The sequence below is a fragment of the Vanacampus margaritifer genome, chromosome 5, assembly GCF_051991255.1.
Source record: "Vanacampus margaritifer isolate UIUO_Vmar chromosome 5, RoL_Vmar_1.0, whole genome shotgun sequence".
Lineage (NCBI taxonomy): Eukaryota > Metazoa > Chordata > Actinopteri > Syngnathiformes > Syngnathidae > Vanacampus > Vanacampus margaritifer.
This window is the reverse complement of record NC_135436.1, coordinates 10,431,184-10,457,897: the sequence shown is the minus strand read 5'-3', so window position 1 is coordinate 10,457,897 and position 26,714 is coordinate 10,431,184. Positions and strand designations below refer to the sequence as shown.

Genomic DNA, 26,714 nt, shown 5'->3' with positions numbered 1-26,714 from the left:
CTGTTAGTTTCTGTCCAGATGCAATTTCCTTTTACCTGGGCCGTTCATTGTCTTATTATGGGTAGTGTAAAAATGGAACAATAACTTGTCCTTGTATTTTTTTTTTCTATTGTCTAAAAAAAAAAGATACCTGTATACTTGATCTTACTAGATAAACTTGACACCCTTTTATCAGATGATAGTTGATCATATAGTTGCTGTTTTTATTTGATTATTTTTGCATCCTACTTAGGCCAAGTTAAAATCCATATGTTAAAACAAGTTTTGCAGTAAAATTCAAGTTATTTTTTTGACCAATTGTAACATGCACATTAGGCTTCAACATAATACCAAAGCCAAATAAAAACAATCCAAATTGAAACATGTATGCAATGTCTATTCTATATACTGTATGTCTATTAGTATTACTAGTATTTCCGATGCTAAAAATATGTGACCAAACATTTTTATTCTGGTTAACAAGACAAAGCTAAAAGTTAACCTATGGAGGATAATGACTGTGTTTTATAACGACCCAGCTTATATAAAGGGGGAAATATACTGGATCATTACCAGACCGTTTTAGAAATCATTATTCTTTATTGCATAAATATGCTGAGGCATTAATTTTGTTTGCACAGTTGCCAGCATGCAGTCACACCTGGGTTCACCCGGAGGACACTAGTGACATGTCTCTTTAGTATATATTCTCATCTGTGCGTGCGGGAAGACACTTTGCATGCTATATAGCACCGCCTCTGGTGGTCGATGAGAGACGAAATGGAACTACCTATTGATCCATCTATAGACGGTGGCAAATGGTAAGACATCAAAGCGGGGGTCAAAGTCCAGCAACTGAAGATCCTTGCAGTGTTTCCTGTTTGGAGAGATTTTCACTGTACCGTTGTCTAGAATATGAAGAAATTATGCTTTTTAGACAACTTCCAATTTTAAGTTTGAAATATTGAGTACAAGTAAAACCATATCAAGAGTTATTGAAAAAAATATTAAATACTGTATTCAAAGCAAAGAATGAATCATGCAATAAACAAGATGAATTTGAAATGTTTTATTTGAAGATCAGCTGTCTCACCCCTCGTCCCTTGGCTGCATGCTCATCATGGTCATCCTCTTGTGGGAGATTTCCTCCACCTAGTAGCAGGATATTCAAACCTTTGAGATTATGTTCACTTAATACAACAACAAAAAAACAATACAGTATTCCCTTGTTTTCCACTAGGGTTAGGTTAAAAAAATATATAAAAGTAGTTAGCATTATGTTTTACATTTATTATAAATGTTTTAAGGCTCTAAAACCCCACACCACACAGTTTATACACTTTTCTCATTTACATTTTCACATTTCTCTCTTGTTTAAACATTTTTCAATGTTCAAACTACAAAAAAATCATAACAAGAACAAATATTAAGCGAAGGTGTGTTTCTGTAAAAGGTGTTAATTTGTGGAATGATTTTGGTACTAACCTGAAAAAATGTCAGTCACTTGCTGAGTTTATTTTTTAAAACAAAGTTCAAGAAAATTATTTAAATCAGACTTGTGCTGGCAAAACATCAGAAATTGTGTAATTTCTTCTGATGTATCAGCATAAGTGTAATGAAAATTGTAAATGTGAGTATGAGGATGAATTATTATGGCGTATGCCTATGAAATACATGTACTTATTCTACTGGCAAATGTACGTACAGGTCAAAGTGCAGTTGTATACACAAACAGGTTTATACATTTTCTTTCATTGAAATATTAATATACCTATTTTAGTATCCATTGAAACAAGTCAAAACATAAGGGGTAGGACTAGACAAGTTTTCAACTTCTTTCTACTTCCTTTTAAACATGTAAACTGCAAAATTACTGATGATTTTTTCTTTCTTTCTATTCTTGTTTTTCTTTTTTTCACTTCAACTTGTATTTTATACTTGTAATGTAATAACTTATGTAGCCTATAGTTAAAATAAATAAATAAATAAATATATATAGTTTTTTTGTTTGTTTGTTTTTAGAGAAAAGTAACTGTACTTCTACTATAGAGAATGTGAGCGCAGTAGCCTACTTATGCCACCTTTTGCCTTTGTAATGAAGGTCCTCAATACAAGCTCCAAACAAAACAAACCGCCTGAACAGGAGGCGTCTATTTAGTCGACTTGTTACGCACGCTAAACACTCCCCTGACGTTTGAAGAAAGGTCGGTCCAACGCTTACAACCACTCACGACTTGGCAAGCACCTGTAGTGCTTGCCAGGTCCGCCTAGCACCGCCCAGTCGCGCGCACCTGTGACTTACATCAGCCGCACCCGTGCGCGGCTTTGCGCTTACTCCAGCCAGGTGTTGGTTCCTTTTCGACGCCACTTTGAACACATTTGAGCACATGATCTGTTCGCTGGCCAAACTGGAGCTCCTGGTGTACTTGCAGGACTCGGAGCTAGTAGCGGCATTCCAGAGAAGATGTGGACTTCATCTTGTCCAAACGACGCGTCACAGTCAAGGGACGGCGCTCGCTCAACCTCCCGACCAAATTCACCAATCACGTGGTTTACGTAAGACGACGTGGGGCCGCCAGGATAGCAATTCCAACTACAAATACAGAGAAGACGTATGTACTCGCGGTACTGTTAAGTCCTTCTAGAATTGGGCTATTGTTAACCCAGGAAAAACTATTTCAAATACAGCTCTCATGCCATTCTTACGAGGAAAACAGTCCCATTTATATACATCAGCAATTGTTAATCAAACTCTGACTGGCTTTTCTGGTTTGTCTTGCTTTTTCTGTTTGCAGCCAGGTCCTCATCTGCACAGAGACAAATGTTTACATTTGCCTGTCTGCCTTTTTGTCGAATGTCGACACAGTGGATTTGTAGTAGTGATGATGTCCAACTATTTAAATGTTCAAGTATTTTAGGTCACCATATGGCTCTTAAAGTATATTTGTTATATTTGACTTAGAAAACCTGGGAATTATTGAGCTTGAAGGTTTTGACTTTCATATCCAAACTTTACCAATCAGCAGTTGTAACTAAGTAAAAATAGAGCATTTAGTTACTGTACTTGGGTATATTTTTGCAGATATCTGTACTTTACTTTATTTATTTTTCATACAACTTTTTACTTTTACTCCCTACATTTGAAAACATCTGTATAGTTACTTCTCCTTAGTTTCTCAAAATAGGCTTTGTTACATTTTTCAACCTTCACAGATGACACAACATTAAAAAAAAAAAAGACCTAAAAAGAGGGATGTAAAGTTAATGCGGTCAAGCTTTTGGGTCATGAAAAACTAACATGGCAGAGATAAGGAGTAATGTGAACCAGAGAGCATTAACAACTATATTAGCGGCTTTGGAGAAGCAAGATATTCCCCAAGATGTCTTAATTGTGCCTAAAAACATCAGCGTCTGTAATTCAAAAGCACATTGAAGTAAGGCGTTCTCATTTTCTCAGTAATCTTAACTTAATTTGGCATTTTTTTGTTACTCAGTTGACAACATAATGAATGCTGGTGCAAGTTGTTTTAACAAACAACAAAATGTGACATGCAAACTGATTTAGTTTCTTCTTCCCAATACATTTCATTTAATTTATTATGATCTCCATTAGCTATACAGAAGCCATTACTATTCTTCCTGGAGTACACTTCCACTTAGTACAGGACCCACTTCTCATTCACAGTATTTCCCAAGTGTAGCAGTTTAAAAATGGCCTGATGGTTAAATGTAAACCCATTTAAGTTAACTTAATCCTAGTATTTTACATTCATTGCAAAAATGATGTACCGGTATATGGATCTGATCATCTTAGTTTAATATTACCATAGTGATTTACGACGGGCAGACATACTGGCATGATCTAAAATGCTCTTTCAGTAATGTTTTAAATTGATGTTTGTTATTTTTTTGCAAGCAATATGTAAGTTAATGAAAACAATGCAAACTTACTTTTTGTTAATGTAAATCCAGTCTGTACTTTTAAATTATTATTATTATTTTGTTTCTTACTTTTACCAATATAGGATTTGAGATGAATCAGCGCTAATTTCTTCCTTTAAAGCCTCTGTATTGTAATTTTCGTGATTCGTTTTTAAATATGTTAAACATGTTTGAAGTGCTGAAAAGATGTGCAAAGACTGAGAACAATTTAGTACTTTATTGTTGAAAAAAGCGGTAAACTCTTTTTCAACTTATCAGCTGTCCCAATTTTTTGTGTGTGTGTGGCTAAAGTCCAGTTCCACACCTTGGCCCTTGGCATGGCAGGTACATTTCAATGGTGGCTAGCTGAGGTAATAAATAATAAAAACTTAGCTCATTTCTACCACTACATAGTTCAGTTTGCTACGAAGTCCCCCCCCCCCCCCCCAAAAAAAAGTATTATATGTTTTGTGTCATTTGGGCTACAGTGTCTCTATAGACAAATGTTTAGCTTACGAATCAAGGCTGTGGCAAATTGCTGCCGGCCAGCTAGCACGGTAATAGGATGTAGCGGCTACTTAGCGGGCTAACTCGCTTGCTGCTTTGCAAACCGGAAGCCCAGTGGCGGTGCCCGGATCTGTCCTTTTCACCACTGCCTTTTTTGATGTGCTCTGTGTGGGTCCACACAACAGAAACACTTTGTTGATTCTTTATTATGCTACGTAGTGGCTAGCTCGTGGGCAAACAGGCTTCCGTACAGCGTTGTTGTTTTGTTTTTTTTACTTTACAGGGTCTTTAAGAGTATTTTTTTTTTACACAATATATGTAATAACAAATATGATTGTTATTTTAATGAGGTAGACAAATGCTCGATGAGATGCAATCTTAAAACTATTGTTTGATATTGATTACTGTTTGTTGTATAACAGCGCTGCAGCCCACCTGAATATGAAGTGAGGAACTGGCTGCTGCACTTCCTTTTTCTGCTCTCCGCTGGCCTTGGTCACGAAGTATTTTACATCACCTGTCTGCCATGTATTCATTGGTGCCTGGACCCCTTCCTCTGCCGGCGCTTGATTAACAGCTGGACCGTGAGTCAAAATATATACTCAACAATTTATACATGATACGAGAGATGTGTGTGATTACCTCAGTTAGTTTCATGTGTGAGTCATATTAGGAGCTTTCAGCATAATGCAATAAGAATTCTACACCTGAGAAAACTACAACCTCAGTAATGGAAAAATATTGTTTAATTATTACCTCTCTGACAGTTCCATCAAAAATGAACATTTTTATCTTTGTAGAGGCAGAATATTTGATACAGTTCTTGTATTATATTAGATTAGATTCATGTGGAATTGGCCACAATGTTGTTGATCAGTGTGACGGAAAAGTGACAGAACTGTCTGTCAAAAAATGTGCTCTCCTGGAAGATTTCTTCTGTGATTACGGCCAACTTGTTGTCATCGTCATCTAAATGACCTTCTTGAGCTTGGAAAAGAGGAAAATATCACACACAACCAGGTTGGGTGAGTGGGAAGGGTGCTCCAGCAAGCACTGCATTGATCTTCTTGGATGGGAACTGTCAGATGCTCAGGGAAGCCACAAGTTGTCCGGCCACAACTCTCACTTTTACTTGCACACTGAACAAAGCAAACAATTCAGTATCTCTTTGTAGACGGGCTGGTTGATCATCTGGCCCTGTGGCTTTGACTTTAGCCTTCGATGCTTTCTTCTGCTTTTTCAAGATACATGACTCATCACCGATGACCCGTCCAAGCAAGTCTGGGGTTTTTCGTCTCATTATCACTCACTCTGCTCAGTGGTTGAAAACCTGACATGGAGGTTATGTACCTACAAGCATGTGGAAAAATGTTCAGTGGCTGCGGAAAGCTGGAGGGTAGAACTCGTAGCTCTTGTACTGCTCTCGTACCAGCCTTCAATCTGATGTCCCTAATTTTCACAAAGCATCCTCTCTTCTCTCTGGAGTCCCGTATCCCTCTTTTCACCCTTCAACCTCCTTTCATCCTTCTACCCTCTCCAGTGACCTGTCTATGACACCATGCATGTCCATATATCCCCAGGCCAGGGAACACTGGGGCCAGACTGATCCGGCCCCTGACTGAGAGGCCATACATGAGGACATCACAAGGAAAAGGCCTTTACCTTTTCAGATGTTTTTCCTATTAGAGGATGTCACAACACAAGAGTGCCTTGAATTAAAAGAGATTTTGACATTTTGGAGAGTGAAACTAGTGTGTGTGACAGGCGGTGTGTTTTTCTGCCCTTTGTGTCCCTGCCTCGAGCCCTTAGTGGGTGCCCTGTGCCTGAACCCCTTGTTTGGCCCCCTACGGCTAGGAGATAGAATTCTTTTTGCCATCCTGGCTACACTAGGCCCCTGTGTGAACTCTTCTCCTACACACACGCATACACATGTACCCTCTTTTCATCTGGCAGGCTAAACACACTAATTCTCCTCCCTCTAGTTAGCTATTACCAGCTTTGCTCTGTGTTCTCCTCCCCCTAGTGCGCCAGCAGAGTGTTTTATAGGCCTCCTCACTTGCCTGTGCTTTCTCTGACTTTGGGTGAACCATTTGGGTGTCATCCCGGGGGCACATCAGCATGCACTTCTAACAACGACCCACCATTGTGCTTCAGGACTAATGTAATGTTCACGGGGGTCTTTGTATTATGCTGTTTCGGTGTCCCCACCTCCCCCACATCAAAAACAACTCAAGCCAACAACTGAAGTACATTCACGCATTTTATGACTGTATGTGCACAAACGTTGAATGTGCCGTTTTGATATTATACATGCGAATGACCCAACTTTTTCAAGACTATCAACCATCCTGTTGACACCCTCCCCCCCTTGACTTGCGAGCAAAATTTGAGATACAAGCGCTGTATCATGGCAGTGAACTCAACACTCTTCACAACAAGCAGCAGTTTGACAGACCATTTTTTAAAAAAAAAATCTCAAAAACGAGCAGTACTATTTCTTTATTGCCACTTCTAGTTGAAGTTTATTGTCAAGCTAAACTTAAAGCAAAGCAAAAACAACCACAAAGCTTTACTTTTAATGAATAGCTTAGCCCAACTCAATTCTATATTTATAAAGCACTTTACTGCAAAAATGACTGAAGAAAAAAATATAGTAAAATAAGAAAATTATTATTTCAAATAAGCAAAATTATCTGCCAACAGAACAATAAATTTTTACTTAAATTTACCTGTAAGATTTTGAAAAACAAGAAAATAATACTAGGCCCATATCAACCACTGCGGGTCTTGAAAATAGTATTTTCAGACTAAAAACAAGTAATGTCGACAAGTTGTAATAAATAGAACTATTTTCTTAAAATTTGTAAAAAAAAATACGCTTGGATAACTTAACTTGAGTGTCAAGCAGAGAGGTAACAGGTCCCATTTTCTTTGTCATGACCCAGCCAGGAATTTAACCCACAACCTTCAAGATTGAGGGTAGGCACTCTACCACTAGACCACTGAGCTGGTGCTGAAGGAAGGAAAAATGAGCTTAGTAAATATAATAAAATGAACCATATGTGCTTTCATACTTGTATTTTTTCCATTTATCTTATTTACTAGATTATGCAAAATCTTAAAATAAGAAAACTCATGAAACCCCAGTTCGGGACCTTTGATGTTAGTTGAGGTTAGTTGTCATCTTAAAATGCTTGTTTTAATTCTCACAGCACTTAAAACTGGCTCAATGCCAAGACTGCTTGATCAAATAAGACAATTAAGTAATAAGTATCTTAAGATAAGAACAATGATCTTGCCTGACAATTTCACTTTAAGTAAAAATAACTTGTCAACTCAAAATGAGCAAATTTAGATTAAATTTAATTTTACTTAAGATTTAAGTTTTTGCAGTGTTTAAAACAATTACTGCCGTTTTCTTAAGATGGAACCCAGGGGCAGCAGATACAACAAATGGCCCCAGAATCGAACCTCATGGAACACATACGTTTCGTTATACATGTGAATTTATAAATTCGTCGACCACTTTTTTTTTGGGTCGACAGTCAATAGTTTGAATTGATTCCAATAATAAAGGAATCACACGACGTACCATCACAACAGCCACAAGTCGACTACTGAGTGCACCAAATTCCATGCAGCACAGATAGGCCAAGCGATGTAGCGTGATCACCTGCAGCCATTGATGGCCAAGCAGCACGTAACATCATGAATCATTTGAGTTGCGTGTCTGTCTTGCTCTCCACCAAACCCCTGAGACTGACTCACCAAAACCTTGGGGTTCGATTGAACCCAGGTTAAGAACCACTGCTCTATGAACAATGACTTGCATTACTATGACTAACTGAGGATCTTTGATTGGCTCCATGTAGGCTTTATCTGTGTTACACCATAGACCCATGTAGTCAATGCAAGGAGCAGCACAATGTGTTTATTGTTCACATGGATGCGGACCCAAATGCACGGAGACAAAGCGGCAGGCAAGGCAGGTGTGCACTCAAATCAATCAATCAATCAATCAATCAATACTAATTTAACAAGAACAAAAAGGAAAGCAAGGGTTATTCAAAATTAATAAACGTCCAATATAACAAGGGTTCAAAATATCAAAAGCAATACAAGGAAAAAGACTTGGAAAGGCTCGACAGTAAACAGCAACCCGGATTACCGACAAGGACTGAATGAAAGCAGGGAGCTGAATACAAAAAACTGACGATCCGAGAAACACCTGGAGAAGACACAAGTGGCTGAGGGATCGCATTGGATGACACAGCACAGGTGGACGCAATAAAACATAATGAGTGACAAAAAGGGACACGGGGAAAACATGACAACTAAAACCTAATCAAAACACAGATTATAACACAATGTCCATTTATCTTAAGCAATTTTTCAACACAAACACACAAACAAAATGTTACAATTAAGAGAAGAAGAAGCTTTATTGTCATCGTAAATACAACAAAATTTCTTTCGGTTGCATCTCAGCAAGTCTTGATTTCACAGTAATATGCTTAATTTAATAAGAACTAAGGTAATTTTTAGGGCTGAGTATTGCCAACAACCTCACAATACATATGTATCCCAATACATGATCTTCAAGGTGATACATATTCCAATATTTTACATTAATTTATTTGAATTTTTATGATAACAGTCATATGTATACCTAAATGATATGTTTATTATTCTGGATGGCAAAAATGTTTTTGTTAGCAGCTCTTCTGGTTTACCACCAAGCGGTAGTTTACCACTGCAGAGCAAGGGGCAGCTTTCACAGACACACCGGGAAACATTACAAATAGGCATGGGACGATATGAGTAAAAATATCAAAGTCTTAAAATTTTACAGCTCTAAAATGTGCCTATTTGAAATATTTGGGGAAATAACAGCATTTTTTCATGTAACACATTCTATTTTGTTTTTAAAGAAAAAAATTGTACTTTTGGAAACATGTACAATGTTAAGTTTATAAGTAAATAAATGTTGATATTCTTCCTCTGTTTTCATTTTTCTTAGCAAGGCACACGATCCAATCATTGGTGGGCTATTTTTTAAAACAGACTTCACACTTAAAAATAAATAAATAAATAGGTAGGCTAGTTAGGAATAAGCGGTTAAGAAAATAGATGGATGGATTGATAAGCTACAATGCAAACTAAACACTCAAGGCACTACGCTCCGCTCATGCGACTTGTGGATTAATTGAAGGCAATTGACTTCAAATAACTGCTTGTTAAAGGTAGAGTCCAAAGTTTTCATTCAGAAATAAACTCCTCATAAACACTGGATGTATACACATGAAATTCTTCTCAATCAAAACCTCTTAGCTTCTGTTAATGTGTGTGGTGATTTTCTCCTCAACCAACCATCCCAGTCTGTATTTTGCCATTTTTTTGTGGTTTGCCATAAGAGGGACGTTTCTGAGCGGAAAGGCAATGTTTACCCCTCCAGCCAATCACAGAGCGGGGGTGTGAGAAGCAGATGCGATGTTGATGTTGACTTGAGGGCTGAGTGCGGACAGAGATAAGGGGTGTGAATGTTGAGCTAGTATGGGTTGAGCCATGGGAGGAGTCCGTTTTGAATTGTTTATTTACAAACAGAAACTCTTTTCAATTCTTTGGACTCTTCCTTTAAGTACAATGCAAGCTGCATGTCACTTTTGAGCCAAGGTATCATATTGGCCCTTGAATGCTCTGTACCAATGGCAGGGCAGCTTTTTCATGTTGAAAAAAAAACAACAACCTAGGGATCGGTACGATACTGCAAAACTGGGTATCGGAATCGGTATTGGGGTCCAAAAAACGGTATCGGAACAACACTACTAAAAACACTGCAGCAGTACCAGCTTCGGCCAATGGAAAAGCGCCAATAGCCATTTCAAGTCAAGTACATATGCCGCGTTTCCACCGCAGGACGTTCGGGTATGGGGAGGGGAGGGGTGATTTTCTCAGCCAGCCCGCTTGTGGCTGTGTCTCCACTGTGGAGTACGACCCATTTCGCGACGTTCACGGTTTTGATCAACACGTAAACGGCGTGCGACAGTTTCTCCCGTGACGTCACCCAAGCACCGCGAGACGAAAATCACAACGAAGAGAAAAACTTTAGGTGGTTGCTGTTTTTCTCTGCTTTTTATTTTATGTACTTGCGTGGATGGATGGTTTGAGTGAGAGGAGACGGTGTCTAGATGAAGAATTTGAAAAGGCTAACAGTAGAGTGGAACGAAAATAGGCAAAGGATTTTTAAGAGAATTGTTTTGGTGGAAGAGACTTAAGCCGAAAACGCATCAGCGTCGCGCATGAAGGTAAGATAATTTTTATACAAAATAATTTTTAGCCAATCAGCACGAAAACCCGATCAGGAGTTTATCGAGCCGGTAGAGTACCTACCCTCGAGTAGGACCACCGCTCGTCCCTGTAAATGTGGCCCGGTTGGGAAGGCTCCTGCAGTGGAGACGCGCACATACCGAGCTGGCCCCGTCAATTTACCCCGAAGTTCCTGCGGTGGAAACGCGGCTATGTTATGCATTGGAAATGGTGCAAAAAAAAATCAACATTTGTGTGTATGCAGGTAGGGTCAAATGAAGTCTAATGAAGGCATGTAATTTGATGCCTATCCAAATTAAGAAATTCAAATGAATTTGGAATACATCAACAGCCACAATCTTCTAACTGCTTGCCAATTTGTTGCCAGTATGTGTTGTGTGAATGCAGCTATAGTGAATAGATGAGGTCAGGCATGATTAATGGGCTCAGCATTGCCTGGCCTCTGTTTATTGTCCATTTCATGGAACCAGTTGTGTGTTTGGGAGCAGGTGTCGTGTTTGTTACATGTAAATATAGGAATAGAATAAAATTATTTGTAGGCATGACCACAAAGTAGAAGAGGTTTTGTACATCAAGTTTTCTCAGCCAATGGTAGCGGCATTTGCATTCCAATCAGGGTGGTCGGAGCCAGTGACGTGCGGTCAGGATAGGCAAGGTAGGCACTGCCTACCCCAGGCTGAAATGAAAGTTGAAACCGTTTGGCTTTTTCTATTTATTTTAACTCTTTCACTGCCAGACGTTTTCAGAAACGGATGTCGCCAGTGCCAGCCGATTTAAGCATTTTGACTGATCTTTCAAGGTCGTTATCGTTTCAAGGTTGTTTCTACCTTATTCCGTTCTTCAGTAATCAACAATAGAAAATGGTTACTTTCACCGAAATGCTCTGTTTTGAAACAAAAAGCGGAGAAAAAGAGCTTTTTGTGAAACGATGTTATTTCATGCACTCTAGTGAATTGTACACTTCTTTTTGTCCATGAATGATGCCACAAACACCTAAACAGTGCTTTACTTCTGTAAAACGCTTTCACCAACAATGAAAAAGTGTTTTTAGTTTGCAAAATACGTTTATTTCCATTCAACAGTGTAACAATTTGACAAAACAATTTCGCAAACTATTTACAAATGTGTGCAACTGTGGTACTATTTACAATTATGTGGATGTTTCAAATACAGTTTTTCTTTTTGTAACACTCTCCTGCGTGCAAGGAGAGGGAGCAGGGTTTGCACAACAGATTACTTTCACTTTCCATTGTCCGTTTCGCGTGCAGACGGCCTTTTTTTCCGGGGAATAGCAAGTAGCAGACTGTACTCACTCCTCCGATGAATATGCATTGGACTCGGGGCACTCTTCGTCGTCCGATTGAACGTCCGCCTGAGCGTGCTCGGTTGTGCTCCGCGTTTTCCGGTGTTGGCATCGCTAGCCCGTGAACCTTTTATGACGTCGTCATAGCCGCCGCGTCAACGCTTCCAATTTCGCCGTCAACCTCGGAGTCACCATCATCATCATCGATGATGATCATCGTCGTCATCAATGTGCTCTTTATAGCATTGGTCGATGCTTTTCGTCTTTGAAAAAAACGGCTCGACCGTGAGCTGCTTGCAACCGGTCGCCATTATGGCTTCTTCAGCCATTGTCCCCTCAACACTCTAGCCCCGCCTCACGTCTTCTGCTGACGCCTACCCAATCTTGTCAAAAGAGAGTCATTGCTGCCATCTAGGGGCCAAAAATAGTCATTAGGCTCACTAGACCTGCTTGAAACTTTCAACACAGCTGGGGAAGGCTTTCCTCCACCCGTTTCAAAAAAAAATAAAAAAATGGATGACGTCTTTTAACGTCATTGGCGGCCCTCCGTAGGTTTTTACTTGACGTCTTTTAACGTCAGTGGCAGTGAAAGAGTTAATAATTTCTTTCATTTCTGAAAGCCTACACTACCTATAGGTTTAAAAGTGACAACATTTGGTGATTTTCAGATCTCAATTAAAAATGACTCATTACTTCGTCTGGCCTGCAGGCAAAAATGCTGCAAAAATTATCACCCTGAAGGCACACTGCTACTCTGCTTTTCCCAGCCCAGGTCGCGTAGCGATTGTGTGTTCGCGCATGCATAGTCAGTTTCCCAGTAGAAAAGTCCTTTACGCAAATAGGCAGATCGCTACGCAGCCTTTTTACGTCGCTGTATTATTCCTATGCGAACGTATGTTTGGTGCACAGCAAAGCGGTAAAATGACGCCACTCCGGAGAATATAACATGTATTTCACACCTTTCTTTTGAGGGAAAACGTCTGCTTTTGAAGGATGGTAGACCAACGCCAAAACTACCGGATTTTCAGCAAAGTAAGGGACAAAGAATTATTGGTACTTTTCACACAGAATGGTGCAAAAGGAAAGATTGGCTTTGTGGACGTGCTTCGATTAACTGGCTGTTTCACTTTACATGATGTTTGGCATTGCTATTGCTATTGCTAGCTTGATTTTGTGAGGAATTACAGGGAGATATTCACTTTATTACATTCTTTCTGGGCGGGTTTGAAATGGTCTGTTTTTCGTTGTGCGGCAAATGGGAGGCAGAGTGCACTGCAACGTTTACTGTGGCTGGCAGACGGTGGCCCAGAACTTTAGCTGAGTGGCAAATGTTGAGCTGCTGCACCGGAGGCGACGGGTACGAACCCCTCTCGAAGTAAAAAAATAAAAAAGATTGCGGTGCAAAAAATGTAAGACTTCAAAAGAGAGGTTTTTTTGTTTTGTTTTCTACCTATACAGAGGAGGCATATGTTAAAATAGTTTGAATGTGTGGCATCTTGTATCTGAGTATCAAGTAACTCAAGGTCAGGCTGAGTGTCCTCTTTTTTTGGAAATGAAAATATGGTCACTCGGCGATACGTTGTACACTCGCCTGCCGGCACACAAATTTGTAATTTGGTGTGTGCGTCTCAATTTGCAACTGCCTGCCTACCCAAACCTAGAGCTTATTGCACGTCACTGGTGGGAGCTGACACCAGGTTCGACACTGCAGAAACAGAAAATAGACTCGCTCGGATCCATGCATGACATTGGCAGGTAAACTACAGAAGCTCCCATTGTGGATGATGTAGCCAGTTGCGCAGGTGATTTATGTAGTTGGAGACCGCCTTGCACCCACGACCGTGCGGCCGTGTATGATAGAAGGATTGTCACACATTGTTGTCATATTTATGAATGAAATAGATGACATCCACCACTCACGTCCGAAGAGCACCGAATCGGCCTGCCTGCACCCTCAATCAAATCCATCAAAATCAACACCCGTGCCACTAATTAGACCTGCTTTGACCGAGTCTAAAATCGTGTTTACTTTTTGTCAACAAATTAGAGATGCGCTTGTGGTCAACTGAACACCTAAGGGTAGTATAGCATGTCCACCAAATTCACAAAAACGCTAAACTAGACTTGCCCTGGCACGAAAAATAAGATAGGCCCATGTTTGTCATCTCTCTGTTGCCAGATGTTCCGGGGGCTCTGTGGAACGCCCAGAGAGGCGCAATGCAGTCCTAAAGAAAGTAGACGAGACTTGCAACGACACCAATATTGAGAATTTGAGATGCACCCGTTGTTATACCCAGCGCACTTGCGCCTATCTACGAAAAATAGTCCAATGTGTTTTCCTCTTCGTACAGGCACTCACTATAGAAGGTTATGTTGCTTAATGAGGAAATCTACAACGTTGAAAATATTGGGGTAGATCAGAGGTTGATTTGGGCGTAAGTAGAGATTGATTGACTGTAGTTGCCTAATTAAGCAACGTTAATCTTATTTACACTTATGTTAGGCATTTGTCTAGTATCACGTGTGCCATTCCACCACAGTACATAACATACATATTTTACAGTTATATCATGTGACGTTATACAATGCCACATAAAAACTTGCATATTCACTTTGAAAAATGTGTGGGTCTCTTGCATACCAATATTGATGTATTTGTTGCGTATGCATGGGCCTGCACAGCCTAACATTATTTTCAGTGCGGTCATTGCTGCAGGGAAGACTGGCCAATAATCAAACTAAATCATACCATTGTTTCTTTATTTAATTTTTTAATGTTGTAGCAATGAATAATTCAACATTCATATTTTACAACACAAAAATTCACATTTTCTATCTATCTATCTATCTATCTATCTATCTATCTATCTATCTATCTATCTATCTATCTATCTATCTATCTATCTATCTATCTATCTATCTATCTATCTATCTATCTATCTATCTGTCTGTCTGTCTGTCTGTCTATCTATCATCTTGGTGTTGTCGCGTGTGCTTTGGAGTATCTTGCATCGCATGCATTTGTCACTTAGTGAGAGGCAGGGAACTTTTCATTTATGGATTTATTTAAATTTCGACTTCACAAAAAATGATGCAGACCCTGGGAACTCCCTACGCTTTTTTTTAAATTAAAATAATAATAATAATAATAATAATAATAATAATAATACATTAAGAAATTATGTTGAAATTTTGGAAAACTTTATTTACAGTAACGAACAATTTACTTGCTTAGTTTTTAATTTAGCTTAACATGCTGATGACTCTGGAAGCTCCCTGTATTTTTTAAATAACTTTTTAAACAAAGCTGTCTATTCTTTCTATGTTTAAAATGAAAAGAAAAAGTTTTGTTTTTGTTTTTTGGACGGTAATAATTTCTCTTTTACTGCAAATGAATATCGGCTTGAAATATCAGTTATCGGTCTCCTTGACTACTAATAATCGTATCGACCTTGAAAAAACTATGTCGGTCTATCGGGAGACACAAGCAGCTTCAAATGCTTGCTCCTCATGGCTTTTTACAACATCTGTTTCAGCACGATGCATTTATCTGACAGAAGCTTTTTAGTGCCCGCTTTTCCACAATGTGACTTGTCATCCCGCACAATATCAAAAGATTGGTAGACCTTTTCTACAGAACAACAAGCATTTTCTCAGTACAATTTTAGCGTAGCTGGTAATAATAACCTTTCTACTTATTCTCTTTAAACACGCACATAAATGCCATGTGCCCTCACTGCAGACATTGCATCGTTGTCCCTCACTGTCAGCCATTCATTAAATATAAAAGGCAGAGCTTTAAATAAAACGGAGTTGAGTGGGCCACTCCTCTAACGGGCACCCCCTTAATTCAGCGTTTGAACTGCAGCAGCACTTGTGTTCTATTTTTATGTCACGATTGTACTCACTTATTCATGAATGTGTGGTTAGTTTTAGAACATGACCTGATTGGGTTTTTTAGTTTTACTGTTCACAGTTGCTGTCATCTTGAATTTGACAGTTTCCATGACTTTTATCCTCACTTGTAGCTGGTGATGTACATCGGCCAGGTAACGAAGGACGTGCTGAAGTTGCCCCGTCCGAGCTCCCCACCTGTGGTCAAGCTGGAGATGCGTGTTGATGCGGAGTACGGGCTGCCTTCCACCCATGCCATGGCTGCCACAGCAATCTTCTTTACATTGTTATTGAGCGCACCTTCCAGAATACAGGTGAGCATCACTGATGCCAATAATGAAAACTGTGAGCCACACTTGACATGGCTGTGTAGTTTTAGGCTGGACAGAAAAACAGATGCACTTTAGAATTCAGTGTATCAAAGTATAACATTTTTGTTTTCGATCGGCAAGAGTTGCTTGGCAACACGTGGTCATCATCTCCCCTTGCTAACCTGCCGAGAAATTTAGTGATGGAAAATTAAACATGGAAAACAGAGTAGGCGTATACGAGGCTTATGCATTATTGTTGACGCATTCAAATAATGAGTCAGAGCGAGTCAAATTTAGCTACACTGTGATGTTCACATAAGAGGATGAAATACACTTGCTGGCCATAACATTACACACTTACACTACCTAATGAGTCCATTTGGATTTACATTGATTATTGCGGTTGTAGTTTGAGCTTCCGAAAGCCCTTGTCACAAAAAAAAAAAAAGGTAACCGAAATACTAGAAATGGCTCTCATCATCTAGTGGAGTTCTACTCTACAATATTGTACCAAGTTATGCAGTATAATGAAGTGTTCGGTGGACAGGATCTGATTAGGCTTTTTGAATGGTGGCCCTGTCAGGTTTCCTCCATTTCCCATGATGCACCAAAGCTGTGGTTGCAAGCGGGAGAGACAAAGCTTTAAAGAAGTATACATACATACCTACATAAAGTCATATCTTAGGGTCCTGCTGAGTGCGACACTTCAAGTAACTGTGCTGCTTATGGATGGGTACGGTGAGAGTATGATTGGTGTGGGTGGTATGACCTCCCCCCCACCTCCAAAAAAAAAATAAGCAAACAAAATCCACTTGCGGAAACAGGCTGATTGTAAGAAAGAAAGAAAGGCGTGCTGGAATCCGCGCGAAATGTGCTTAGTATATGAACAAAATAATTGACTTGAGTGACATGGTTTGCACCCGGCTGATGCACAGAAGGAACACCAGCAAAGACTGTGATAAAAGAGATAATTATCATCATCATCTTCATATTTTGTTTACCCAGTGGCGGAAACGAGCTTCTGACAGTAAAAAAAACAACAACTGGTGGGAATAGGCTCCCAGAGGTTTTAGTTAAAGCATGCTTCCCCAATCCTGGTCCTTGGGAGCCGAAGTTTTGCAGGTTTTAGATGTTTCCGTCCTCCAACACAACTGATTCTAAAGCTCAGGCTCGTTAACAGGCTTCTCCGGAGCTTGCTGATGAGCTGATTATATGAATCAGATGTGTTGGAGGGCGGACACATCTAAAACCTGCAGGACTCCAGTCCTTAAGGACCAGGATTGGGGAAGCCTGAGTTAAGGTAAGAAATAAGTCAACCCCAAAAAAATCTTGTTTTCACCTGTTTTCTGAAGCTGAGTCGTGATTGGTTGTTACCTGAACCCTGAGCAACTGTGATTGTGTGTGAAGTGGCAAAATGGCCGACCCCTGAAATAGATAAAAGGGGTGGTCAAATTATTGTTTTATTATTACATTTTTGGCTTGACATACCCTTTAACTCATTCAGTGCCATTGACGGTTATAGACGTCAAAAATTCATTTTAACTATTTATATTAGTTTAAAAATGTTTCCACTTTTGTTAACATGAGTATGAAAACCTAGAAAAAATGTTTTATTGTACATTTAATACAGATATTAAAATTGTGATTAATCGTGAGTTAACTATTAAAATCATGCGATTTTATTACAATTAAAGATTTTAATCGCCTAACGCGATTTAAAAAAAAGAAAAGAAAATATTATTAAAAATTGGGGGCATCAGGCGATTAAATATTAGAATTTTCTAGGTTTTCATACTGTAACAAAAGGGGAAAAAAACGTTAAACTAATAGAAATAGTTAAAATGAATTTTTGACGTCTATAGCCGCCAATGGCAGTGAAAATTACACATATATGAGCCTTTATTTTTTAACTTTTACTTAAGGAGTTGCATCAGTACTTCACTAGTCTATGAGTACAAAGTAAAGTACTTTTACCAGATGTCCCTGAATATGGTTTGTTTACCAAATTTTAAAAAAGTTCTCTTTAAATCAATATATTTGACATATGCTGGTATTTTAACAGCAGTCTTACTATCATTTCAGTGTTCTATATTAAATTGGGCTGTGTGGGAGGGTCACTTATTGGGGCCAGTGGATGGCTTCTTCCTCACTGTTCGCCGAGTGGGAAGGTTGTGAGCGACTCCACTGTCAATCAAACAGTCGTTACTAGGGGGCCGGATAAAGGTCCGGGAGGGGCGGGGCCTGCAGTTGCCATCAGTCTCCATCAACTACACCTGTCAAGCTACTATTTGGTCCCCTGATGGACTCGGGGGAGTCAATGACTGTCAGTCCACATCCCAACCTCCCGCCTCCTCCTCTTCAGAGCTTCTTCGCCTCTTTATTGCCCTAACGTGTCAGTAAAACACTCAGAGGGGCTCAATCATGGACTTCCTTAATTAAGGTCAGTGTTTTAAACGGATAACTTTTTTTAAAGATGTAGACTGAATCATTTAGATTATGGGCTCTTGAGTCATGAAGGTCATTTGTGGATGGGCTTACTTATGCTTACGGCGACCTCAATTTCATACAGGGCTTTCCTCAAGGTTCGAAGAAATCACATTCATTTACAGTATGGTACTTAAATCTGCCATTAAATACTGGCAGATTTGAAACAAAGAGTGTGCATTGCTTCAGATAAGTTGCAGAAGGTTCTGAATGACTATAAGGCCTCAGGGCAACTTCCCGGAGTAGGTCGGAGGTCACCGCAGTCAATCACAGGGCCACCCCCTCCTGTTCCTGGTGTCCTTTGTGGCTTTTGAGGGGTGGAAAAAACTCTCTTCATGAACTACCAGTGAATAGGCTTCCAGCTGCTTCCAGAAAGGAAAAAAAGGCAGAAGAGAAGTGGAGGGGGCAGATGAATGCAAGAGGCTTAATGGAGGAGAAACAAAAAGATGTTAGGTAAAAGAGGCCGGGTAGAGATAGATGATGGAGCGACGGTGGAGTAAGAGAGGAGAAGAGGCAAATGCCGCCAAGAAAACACCTGTTAAACAACATTCTCTCTCTCTCTATCTCATCATGTCGGCTTATCAGTCACAGTTTTGTGTGCTTTGCATTTTTTTCATGCCAGTTCCACTTCGAGATGGGCCTACTGATGGCTGTGACCTTGTCGACGATGGTGTGCTTGAGCCGTCTCTACACTGGCATGCACTCCGTTTTGGTGAGCTTGTCGTCCTTCGCACTCGCTCGCAGCGTTAAACATTCAAGCTCAATGCAAAATACATTATTCATTTGCATCCACTTCAACAGTCTGGCATCATTTGCCGTTCTCCAAATACCTCTTAAAATGCTAGCGACTAACAATAAAATAGGGAATAATACAAGAGGATGTCAGAGATGTGTTGCCGAAAGGATAAATGGAAGCAAAATTTGGTTTAGGAGCAAAAAAAAAAAAATCTAAGCATTTGTGCCGTTGTGGGAGTGAACACTGTCGACTTGATTCCCGGCCATTGGAAACAGCTCCCCTCATTCCAGGAGATTGCCGTGCACAGGTTACATTTACGAGGAACTGCAAGATGATGTAAAGTTGGCCGCTACAAAATGGGCACTTAGAGACAAGGTTGGGGAATCCAGGTCCAGAAAGTAAAAACCTTGCCACAGTTTGGCTTTAGCCACAGGTGCGTCTCCTCAAATGGAAGGTAAACAAGCTTGTCTCCACCTGTTGCACCTGTGGCTAAAGAAAATCTGTTTCAGGGTTTTTACATTCAGGACTTGGATTCTCCAACCCTACTTGGCGACCATTTTTCAAAACTGAAAAAAAAAATGAAAATTTTTGTCCGAAACCGAAAACCAAAAATGAAAAATGCTTGGCAGTAAACCGAAACGCCGGAAAAAAATTGTAAATTTTTACTATCATTGCATTTATTATAATTAATTAAAATTATAAGATTATTATAAAATATTTATTTAGCACTGGCATTTTAACCAAGCACAATATAAATTGAAATGTGCCCACACCGTAGACATGTTGGCTAATGGTACATTAATCACCAAACGAGGATTGAGCATTTTCTGGCGGTGCGATTGCACTTTATAGTCAATGTAGTTCGCACAGGCGGGAATGGATGCGTGCGGCGGGACAAGGTGCGGCGTACTTAAAATCCGCACATTCACCAACATTTGAAAATAAAGAAATACATTTGTTCGCACCAGTTAATAGGCTTCGGGAACAGACTGCAAAGCCACACACAGCGTCCTGTACACCACTCGGAGATAGCTGTAAGTGTTCCGTGTTTAAAACTGTTGATAGCAATAGTGCTAGCATTAGCTAAAGTATTTAGCACGGCCAGTGGTAGCGTTCGAGGGGCTCTTATTTTTTTAAAAAAAAGAAAAAGGGAAGGCGCTGCAAGAGAAAGAGTGGCTCACCTGTTCTGCAGTACACGACAGTTCTGTCTTTTTTCGATCAGCTTAAATGTTGTACACCAAGCGACGCCCCTCTCCTCCGGTGTGCGCAATGACTCTGGGAGCTGCTGCCACCGGTCGGTGCAAACTCACACGGTGAAAAGCCAGCGAGAAGCGAGGCGGACACCAACCCCCGCGTTTGCTGTTTAATTCAAACAGACGCTTGCTTGCAGCGTTTTTTTGCTTGCGTCACCACAACATCCTATTTCGGCCATATTCTTTCGGCTTGAATTTTATTCCGGCGAATGCTGAAAATTTTCGGTGGTCGAATATTCGGTGCATCACTAATAACGCATTCAATGAATTTTAAATGAATTTATGAATGAAATACGATGAGAACTACCACACATAGCGGTGGAGTACAAAATCTGTCTGCCTGCCAAATCCATCAAAATCGTGTTGACTCAACTGCGACACAACTTAGACCTGGTTTCACCTTGTTGGCTAAACTGGGAAAGAATTCTCTGAGGGTTTTTTTTCAGTCACAGAAAATGGTAAACAGGTGAATTTTTCTGCAAAAAAGTTTACAAAGTAAAATCCACAAGTAAATGAAATAGCAAGTGCTGAATACTACATGTGGATCGTTCATTTGATAAAAGCAGTATAATCAAAATGAAGAGGAGGCACATTTACTGTAAGTGAAGTGAAAAACATCATTTTGGCAATTGGCATATCGGAGATTCGCATCCTCGCCCACATGCACATTAGAGGAGCAGTAGTGGAAGTGGTCTCTAGCTACAAATTACCTTTGGGCCCACCAGGCAGGAGGCTACGGAGAATCCGGAGATCACCAAGCTGAGGAACAAGACTGACATCGTAATGCAAAATGTTAAACCATGAAGTCGTTACAATTAAACACAAATTATTATTTCTATTTTAGGACGTCATCTGCGGCGTTCTGATGTCAGCCCTTCTAATGTTTCTCACTCACCCCTACTGGGAAGCTTTCGACCAATTCCAGCTCACCAGCAGTTTGTCGCCAATCCTGGCATTGATGCTGCCCCTCTTCCTCAGCTACACGTACCCAGAACTGGACCATTACAGCACCACACGAGCTGACACCACCACCGTCCTTGGAGCCGGGGCGGGCTGCTCTGTTGGCTATTGGGTCAACAAACAGTTGGGGGAGACATTTGAGCCCCAAGGAGTGCTGCCTGTGCCATTACCCACATTGACAAGATGCACACTGGCATCTGGCGCTGCCCGCTTCCTCGTTGGAGTGGGAGCGTTACTGGTTACTCGACAGGTTATGAAAGCAGTCAGCCTGCATTTGTTGTACTGCTGGTACAAAGTACCAAAATGCAACCAGAGTGCCAGGATGAGGAAAGAGATTGAAGTACCAAGCAAGTTTGCCACATATACAGCCGTTGGACTTGTTCATTCTATACTGGTCAGTAGAATCTTCATTCGATTAGGGCTATGATAAATAGAACAAAAAAAGTAAAATGTTTATAATCTGCATTTGCAACGACAATTGGGTATACAGTACTCAAGTGTAATAATAATAATTGTTTTCCTTAATAAAAAAAATAATTCTCAAAAGCCCATTATTACTTTTTTTAAATAAAAAAATGCTTACCATTTTAGAAAAATATATAGTTGTTAGTACACAGGTGTCAAACTCAAGCCCCAGGTCTAGATCTAGCCCATCACATCACTTTATGTGGCACTTGGTGTTTCTTGCTGAAATAACAAAATTGCAAATTGTTTTCACTCGCATAAACATTAAAATATTGCAAGCATTTTTGGTTACCAATCCCTTTAAAAAAAAAAAAAAAAAAGAATTCCTGGCCTCGTATTTCAAAACTAGTTATTCCTCAATTTTGTAAATATGAGGTGAACATACATTTATTTAGGTTCACAATCATAACTGCTCTCTGAAGGAAACCCAAACTATGATGTGGCCCATGACGAAAACAAGTTGGTAGTAACCTGAATTAGTGAATTTTGGAACAGTTTCTTAACCGAGCTGCAATGGTCTTAAAAAAGGATATTTTGCACAGTCACAATAATACAATTGACTACTACATAGTTGCTTTTGGGCATCTGCGAATTTGCATATTAAGATTTTTTTTTCTTCTCCCAATTATTCTTGGAAAACGTATACTGTATTTAAAGTTTATTAGCATTTTTTAAATTACGTTTTCAGTATGGGGGAAAAATCTCAATGCATGTTTATGAGTGCCAATTAATATGCAGATTTTTGCTATTTGCGGGCAGGCCTGGTCCCTAGCACATGCAAATAGCAGGGGTCAACTGTTATTTCAAAATATATCATATTTGGCCGGGGTGATTTTCTGAAAAATTTGTCAACTGCATTGTGGCAGGACATTGAGTGTGTTTTTATGGGAGTTGGAGAAAGGTGTCAAGCAATAGGAAACCAGACCAAAGCTTGCGTAAAATAGAACCAGTTTAACAGAAACGTTGTTTCAGAAGGATGTTCACCATAATTATCCTGCAAGTTTCAACAAGTTGTAAGCTAGAATGAAAATATTCAGATGAACAGTTAAGTTTAAAGGAATGCTGGCGTGTCTGTCAGACCTTATTTGTAAGGCGGCTGCACAGCATGCTTTCCTTATCAAGTTCACGTTTACAGGAAGAACAGAAGAAAAATCAAAGCATTCAAAGTTAAGAGGGCTTTTATTGGCTTGTTTTCAGACTGGTGTCTTTACCACTTAGGACAAGGAGAGGTGTGGAGTACGGACAAAGCAGCAAATGATCACATTCATTTTGCATCACACATTTGGCTAGGACCAAATGTTGTGTGTTGGTATTTCAGACCAGTTCATATGTGATGAGGTAATATATATATATATATATATATATATATATATATATATATATATATATATATATATATATATATATATATATATATATATATATAAATAGGGGTGTCGAAATTAGTAGTTAATTTTGAGTTAATTTAAAGTTCCTTTAAGGCCACGGAATTCCAGTCGCAACGCAGCAGACACGTTGACAAAATTTAGCAGAAATAAATTGAATAATGATGCATATATATTTGTGGAGACTGGGGTCAAGTTGTATTTTACAATTTCAAAAATGTACAGGATATCACAAGTTACTTTATGTTAAATATTAGATAGCTTAGATCTTAGTCTTACAAATGCAATTATGCCATATAGGGGCATAAAAATGACCTCAACACAAATCAATATCACAGTACAGTACATCTATTTAATTTGAAGTCAATTTTATGAATTCTGAAATAACAGTATCAATGACTAAAAGACAGTCATATTTCTATTAGTTTAATATTTTTCCACTTAACAAGAGTATGAAAACAGAAAAAATGTATTGTACATTAAGAACAGATATAAAATTTGACATTAATCGTGAGTTAAATAGTTAAGTCATGCGATTAATTATGATTAAAAAAAATTAATCGTCTTGACACCCCTAAAAAATATTTTTGGAGAAAAACATGACAGGCTGAAGTGATCTGAACCACACCAGTGGACTGAGATTGCTCAATGGCGAGTTAGCATATCGCTAAGCATTCACACACTCATTCGAGTGTGACCACAACTGCCGAAGCTGGTTCTTCTACATGGTTGATCCTTGTCTTATCTGTGTGGAAGCAGAAGGTAGGCCAAGCGTCCGTATCATTCAGATCTTGTTGAAGGCAGCCACGTCAACGGACTGAACATATTCCTCGAAGGCGGTGATTGCTTCCTCCAGCTGATCGGTGCCCACTTTGTCATCCTCCACCACGCATCCTATTTGAAGCTTCTTGATTCCATAACCAACCGGCACCAGCTTGGACTGCCCCCACAACAGCCCGTCCATGGCGACACTGCGGACACACTCCTCCATCTTTACCATGTCTGTTTCGTCATCCCAGGGTTTGACATCAAGAAGGATGGACGATTTGGCGATGACTGCTGGTTTCTTAGACTTCTTGGCTGCGTACTGCGCAAGCCGCTGCTCTTTCATTTTCGCCGCCTCTGCGCTGTCACCCTCATCGTCTGAGCCGAAGAGGTCTATGTCGTCGTCGCTGTTGATGGATGTGGGAGGAGTATCTGGCAGCACAAATTGCCTGTTGGCGACAGGGAGGTGGGCTCTTTCCCCGTGGAAGGATTTGACGTGGTTGTACCAGCGCAGGAGATGGCACAAAGTCGGTGAGGGCGCAAAGGCGATGGCCTCAAAGATGGCCACGTCTGCCTGAGATGCTACAAAGCCTTCAATATAGCTTTTGTCAACAAGGAAATCATTGAGCGCTTTGAGGGCATGGGGTGTCCTCAAGTCTCCAAACACCGTTTTGGAGGAGGCGGCAGCACCTTGTGGGGATTTGACTTCAGTGGGGAACTTGTGTGTGATAACCTCCTGCAGGGGAACCTCATGCGTGAGGTGCATTTCAGCCGTGTGGCCACTAGAAGAACCAAAAGCGACAAAACAGGATGAGCATAGAATAGAAGTGAAAAAGAGCACACATGCAAGTTAGTTGACACAAACGCGCACACACCACAGAGTGAATGAAAGTGGAAGTAAATGGGCTCAACGAAGTTGTTAATATATCAAAACGAAATGGCTCAACACACTGCTGCTGGTTCTTTTATTGTCCTCATTCATTGGCATACTTCCAAATGCATTTCTGCTACTACTACTAAGAAATGGCAGTGCTTTGAAGCACCCAATAATGTAATCATTTCCAGAAAGTGTAAAATTTAAAAGAAAAAAAAAGCGCCTGAAAATGTAGTAACATTTGCACTTAATTTATTTATTTTTTAATGAAAATTCAATAATGTTTTTTTAAAAAATCCTGACTGAACATTTTCACCGATCATACCTTGAGGATTCATTACATTTTCACGTGGGTCTTTTTTTTCCTCAAAAGTGCTAATGTAAAACTTGACATATAAAGTAATATGTTATTTTCCAGTCCAAAGTTTGACTTTTTGTGTTTTAAGAATGTAAGACTGTTATATACATTCACAGCAAAAGTTGGAGCGTTATAATTTTGATGTTACATAGTTTTGTGAGTTGATTTCAACCCCAAAGCTAATTTTTTTAACACTGTCTGACTTTAAATGGAGGTCAGTGTTGGGAGTTATTTGACAGAGTTGACTTATTCAGTGTTAAATCAACTCTACAGAGTAGTGATGGGAAAATGAAGCTTCACAAACTACTTGCAATATTTTTTGCTCCTCTAGATGGTGCTCTTGGTTTAAAGATGCAGTGGAAATCAATTTCCATTGCACTAGCCGCCGTTATTGTAGCAAAAATATCGTAAGTGTTTCATATGAAGGTTCATTTTCCCTTCACTACATTACATTATTGGCAGAAATTGTATTACAATATCAGTCCTTACATTATTGGGGTTTAGTACATTCTTGATTAAGTGCAAATTTTATGACATTTTCCTGCGTTACTACATTTTTCAGAAAAATATTACATTACAGGGTGGTGGCTACATGCCGGATGCTATTTTGTAAGGTAAGTGCAGAAAAAGAGGAATTCACAGCAAAGGCTCGATGTCCATCTCAAGGGCGGAGCAGGGCATCGTCAGCTCAAAGTTGTTAATGACTTGCGGGTGAAGGACCCCAAGATGTCCAACGCTCTTTCCATGGACAAAGATCTCTGCACAGCGCCCGGGGAAAAAAGTGGAATCTGAAACAAGAGAGAGTAATCACTAATGAGGATTCTACAGTGTTAAGTCTACAATGAACCCCCTTTTAAGGTGGGGGATACGTTCCAGATTGGCCCAGTGTGTTGTGTGATAGAGGCCTTTATGTTGGCATGTAGCGGCACAAAGCTATTTTTCTATTACATTATTGTTTAATTTCCCCACTTAATGACGATGGACTATGATAAAATCTGTACAGGTTTGCCGATTTATCTTTGAGTAAGAGAAAGCGCAAAGGTCAGTCATAGGATGGGTGGTGCTCTACTGTCATGTGACCTTTATTATTATCAGTCAATCATTTCCCCACATTATCTTTCACTGCTCAGCCATCCACTAACCCATTTGAAACCCAAAGCCTTAAAGCTGAAGATCTAAGTAAGCACAGACA

General features: G+C 39.7%; 2 protein-coding genes, 1 long non-coding RNA gene and 1 pseudogene across 5 annotated transcripts in view; 1 reads left to right on the top strand and 3 right to left on the bottom strand.

Moving 5' to 3' along the window:
- Positions 1–633: 633 nt before the first annotated feature.
- On the bottom strand, positions 634–2,556 carry LOC144051747 (uncharacterized). The gene is made up of 3 exons (XR_013294027.1): positions 2,282–2,556; positions 1,073–1,131; positions 634–856 (listed from the first exon to the last, which is right to left on the bottom strand). It is a non-coding gene; the product is annotated as an uncharacterized LOC144051747 (long non-coding RNA).
- sgpp2 (sphingosine-1-phosphate phosphatase 2) overlaps positions 2,250–26,714 on the top strand; it is a 26,616-nt gene continuing 2,151 nt past the window's right edge. Inside the window, exons 1-5 of one of the 3 annotated variants that reach the window (XM_077565127.1) lie at positions 2,250–2,591; positions 4,830–4,991; positions 16,066–16,245; positions 19,349–19,438; positions 21,560–22,069. In XM_077565127.1, the coding sequence (XP_077421253.1) occupies positions 2,367–2,591; positions 4,830–4,991; positions 16,066–16,245; positions 19,349–19,438; positions 21,560–22,069 (1,167 nt within the window). In that variant the 5' untranslated portion in view covers positions 2,250–2,366. Of the gene's footprint in view, positions 2,592–4,829; positions 4,992–16,065; positions 16,246–19,348; positions 19,439–21,559; positions 22,422–26,714 lie in introns of those variants that run through there. The other 2 variants (XM_077565130.1, XM_077565129.1) reach the window with 2 other exon arrangements.
- Positions 23,858–25,072, bottom strand: LOC144051746 (elongation factor 1-beta pseudogene; annotated as a pseudogene).
- The window catches only part of farsb (phenylalanyl-tRNA synthetase subunit beta), a 13,504-nt gene continuing 12,031 nt past the window's right edge, over positions 25,242–26,714 (bottom strand). Inside the window, exon 17 of the mRNA XM_077565126.1 lies at positions 25,242–26,310. Coding sequence (XP_077421252.1) covers positions 26,159–26,310 — 152 coding nt within the window. The 3' untranslated portion in view covers positions 25,242–26,158. The remainder of the gene's footprint in view (positions 26,311–26,714) is intronic.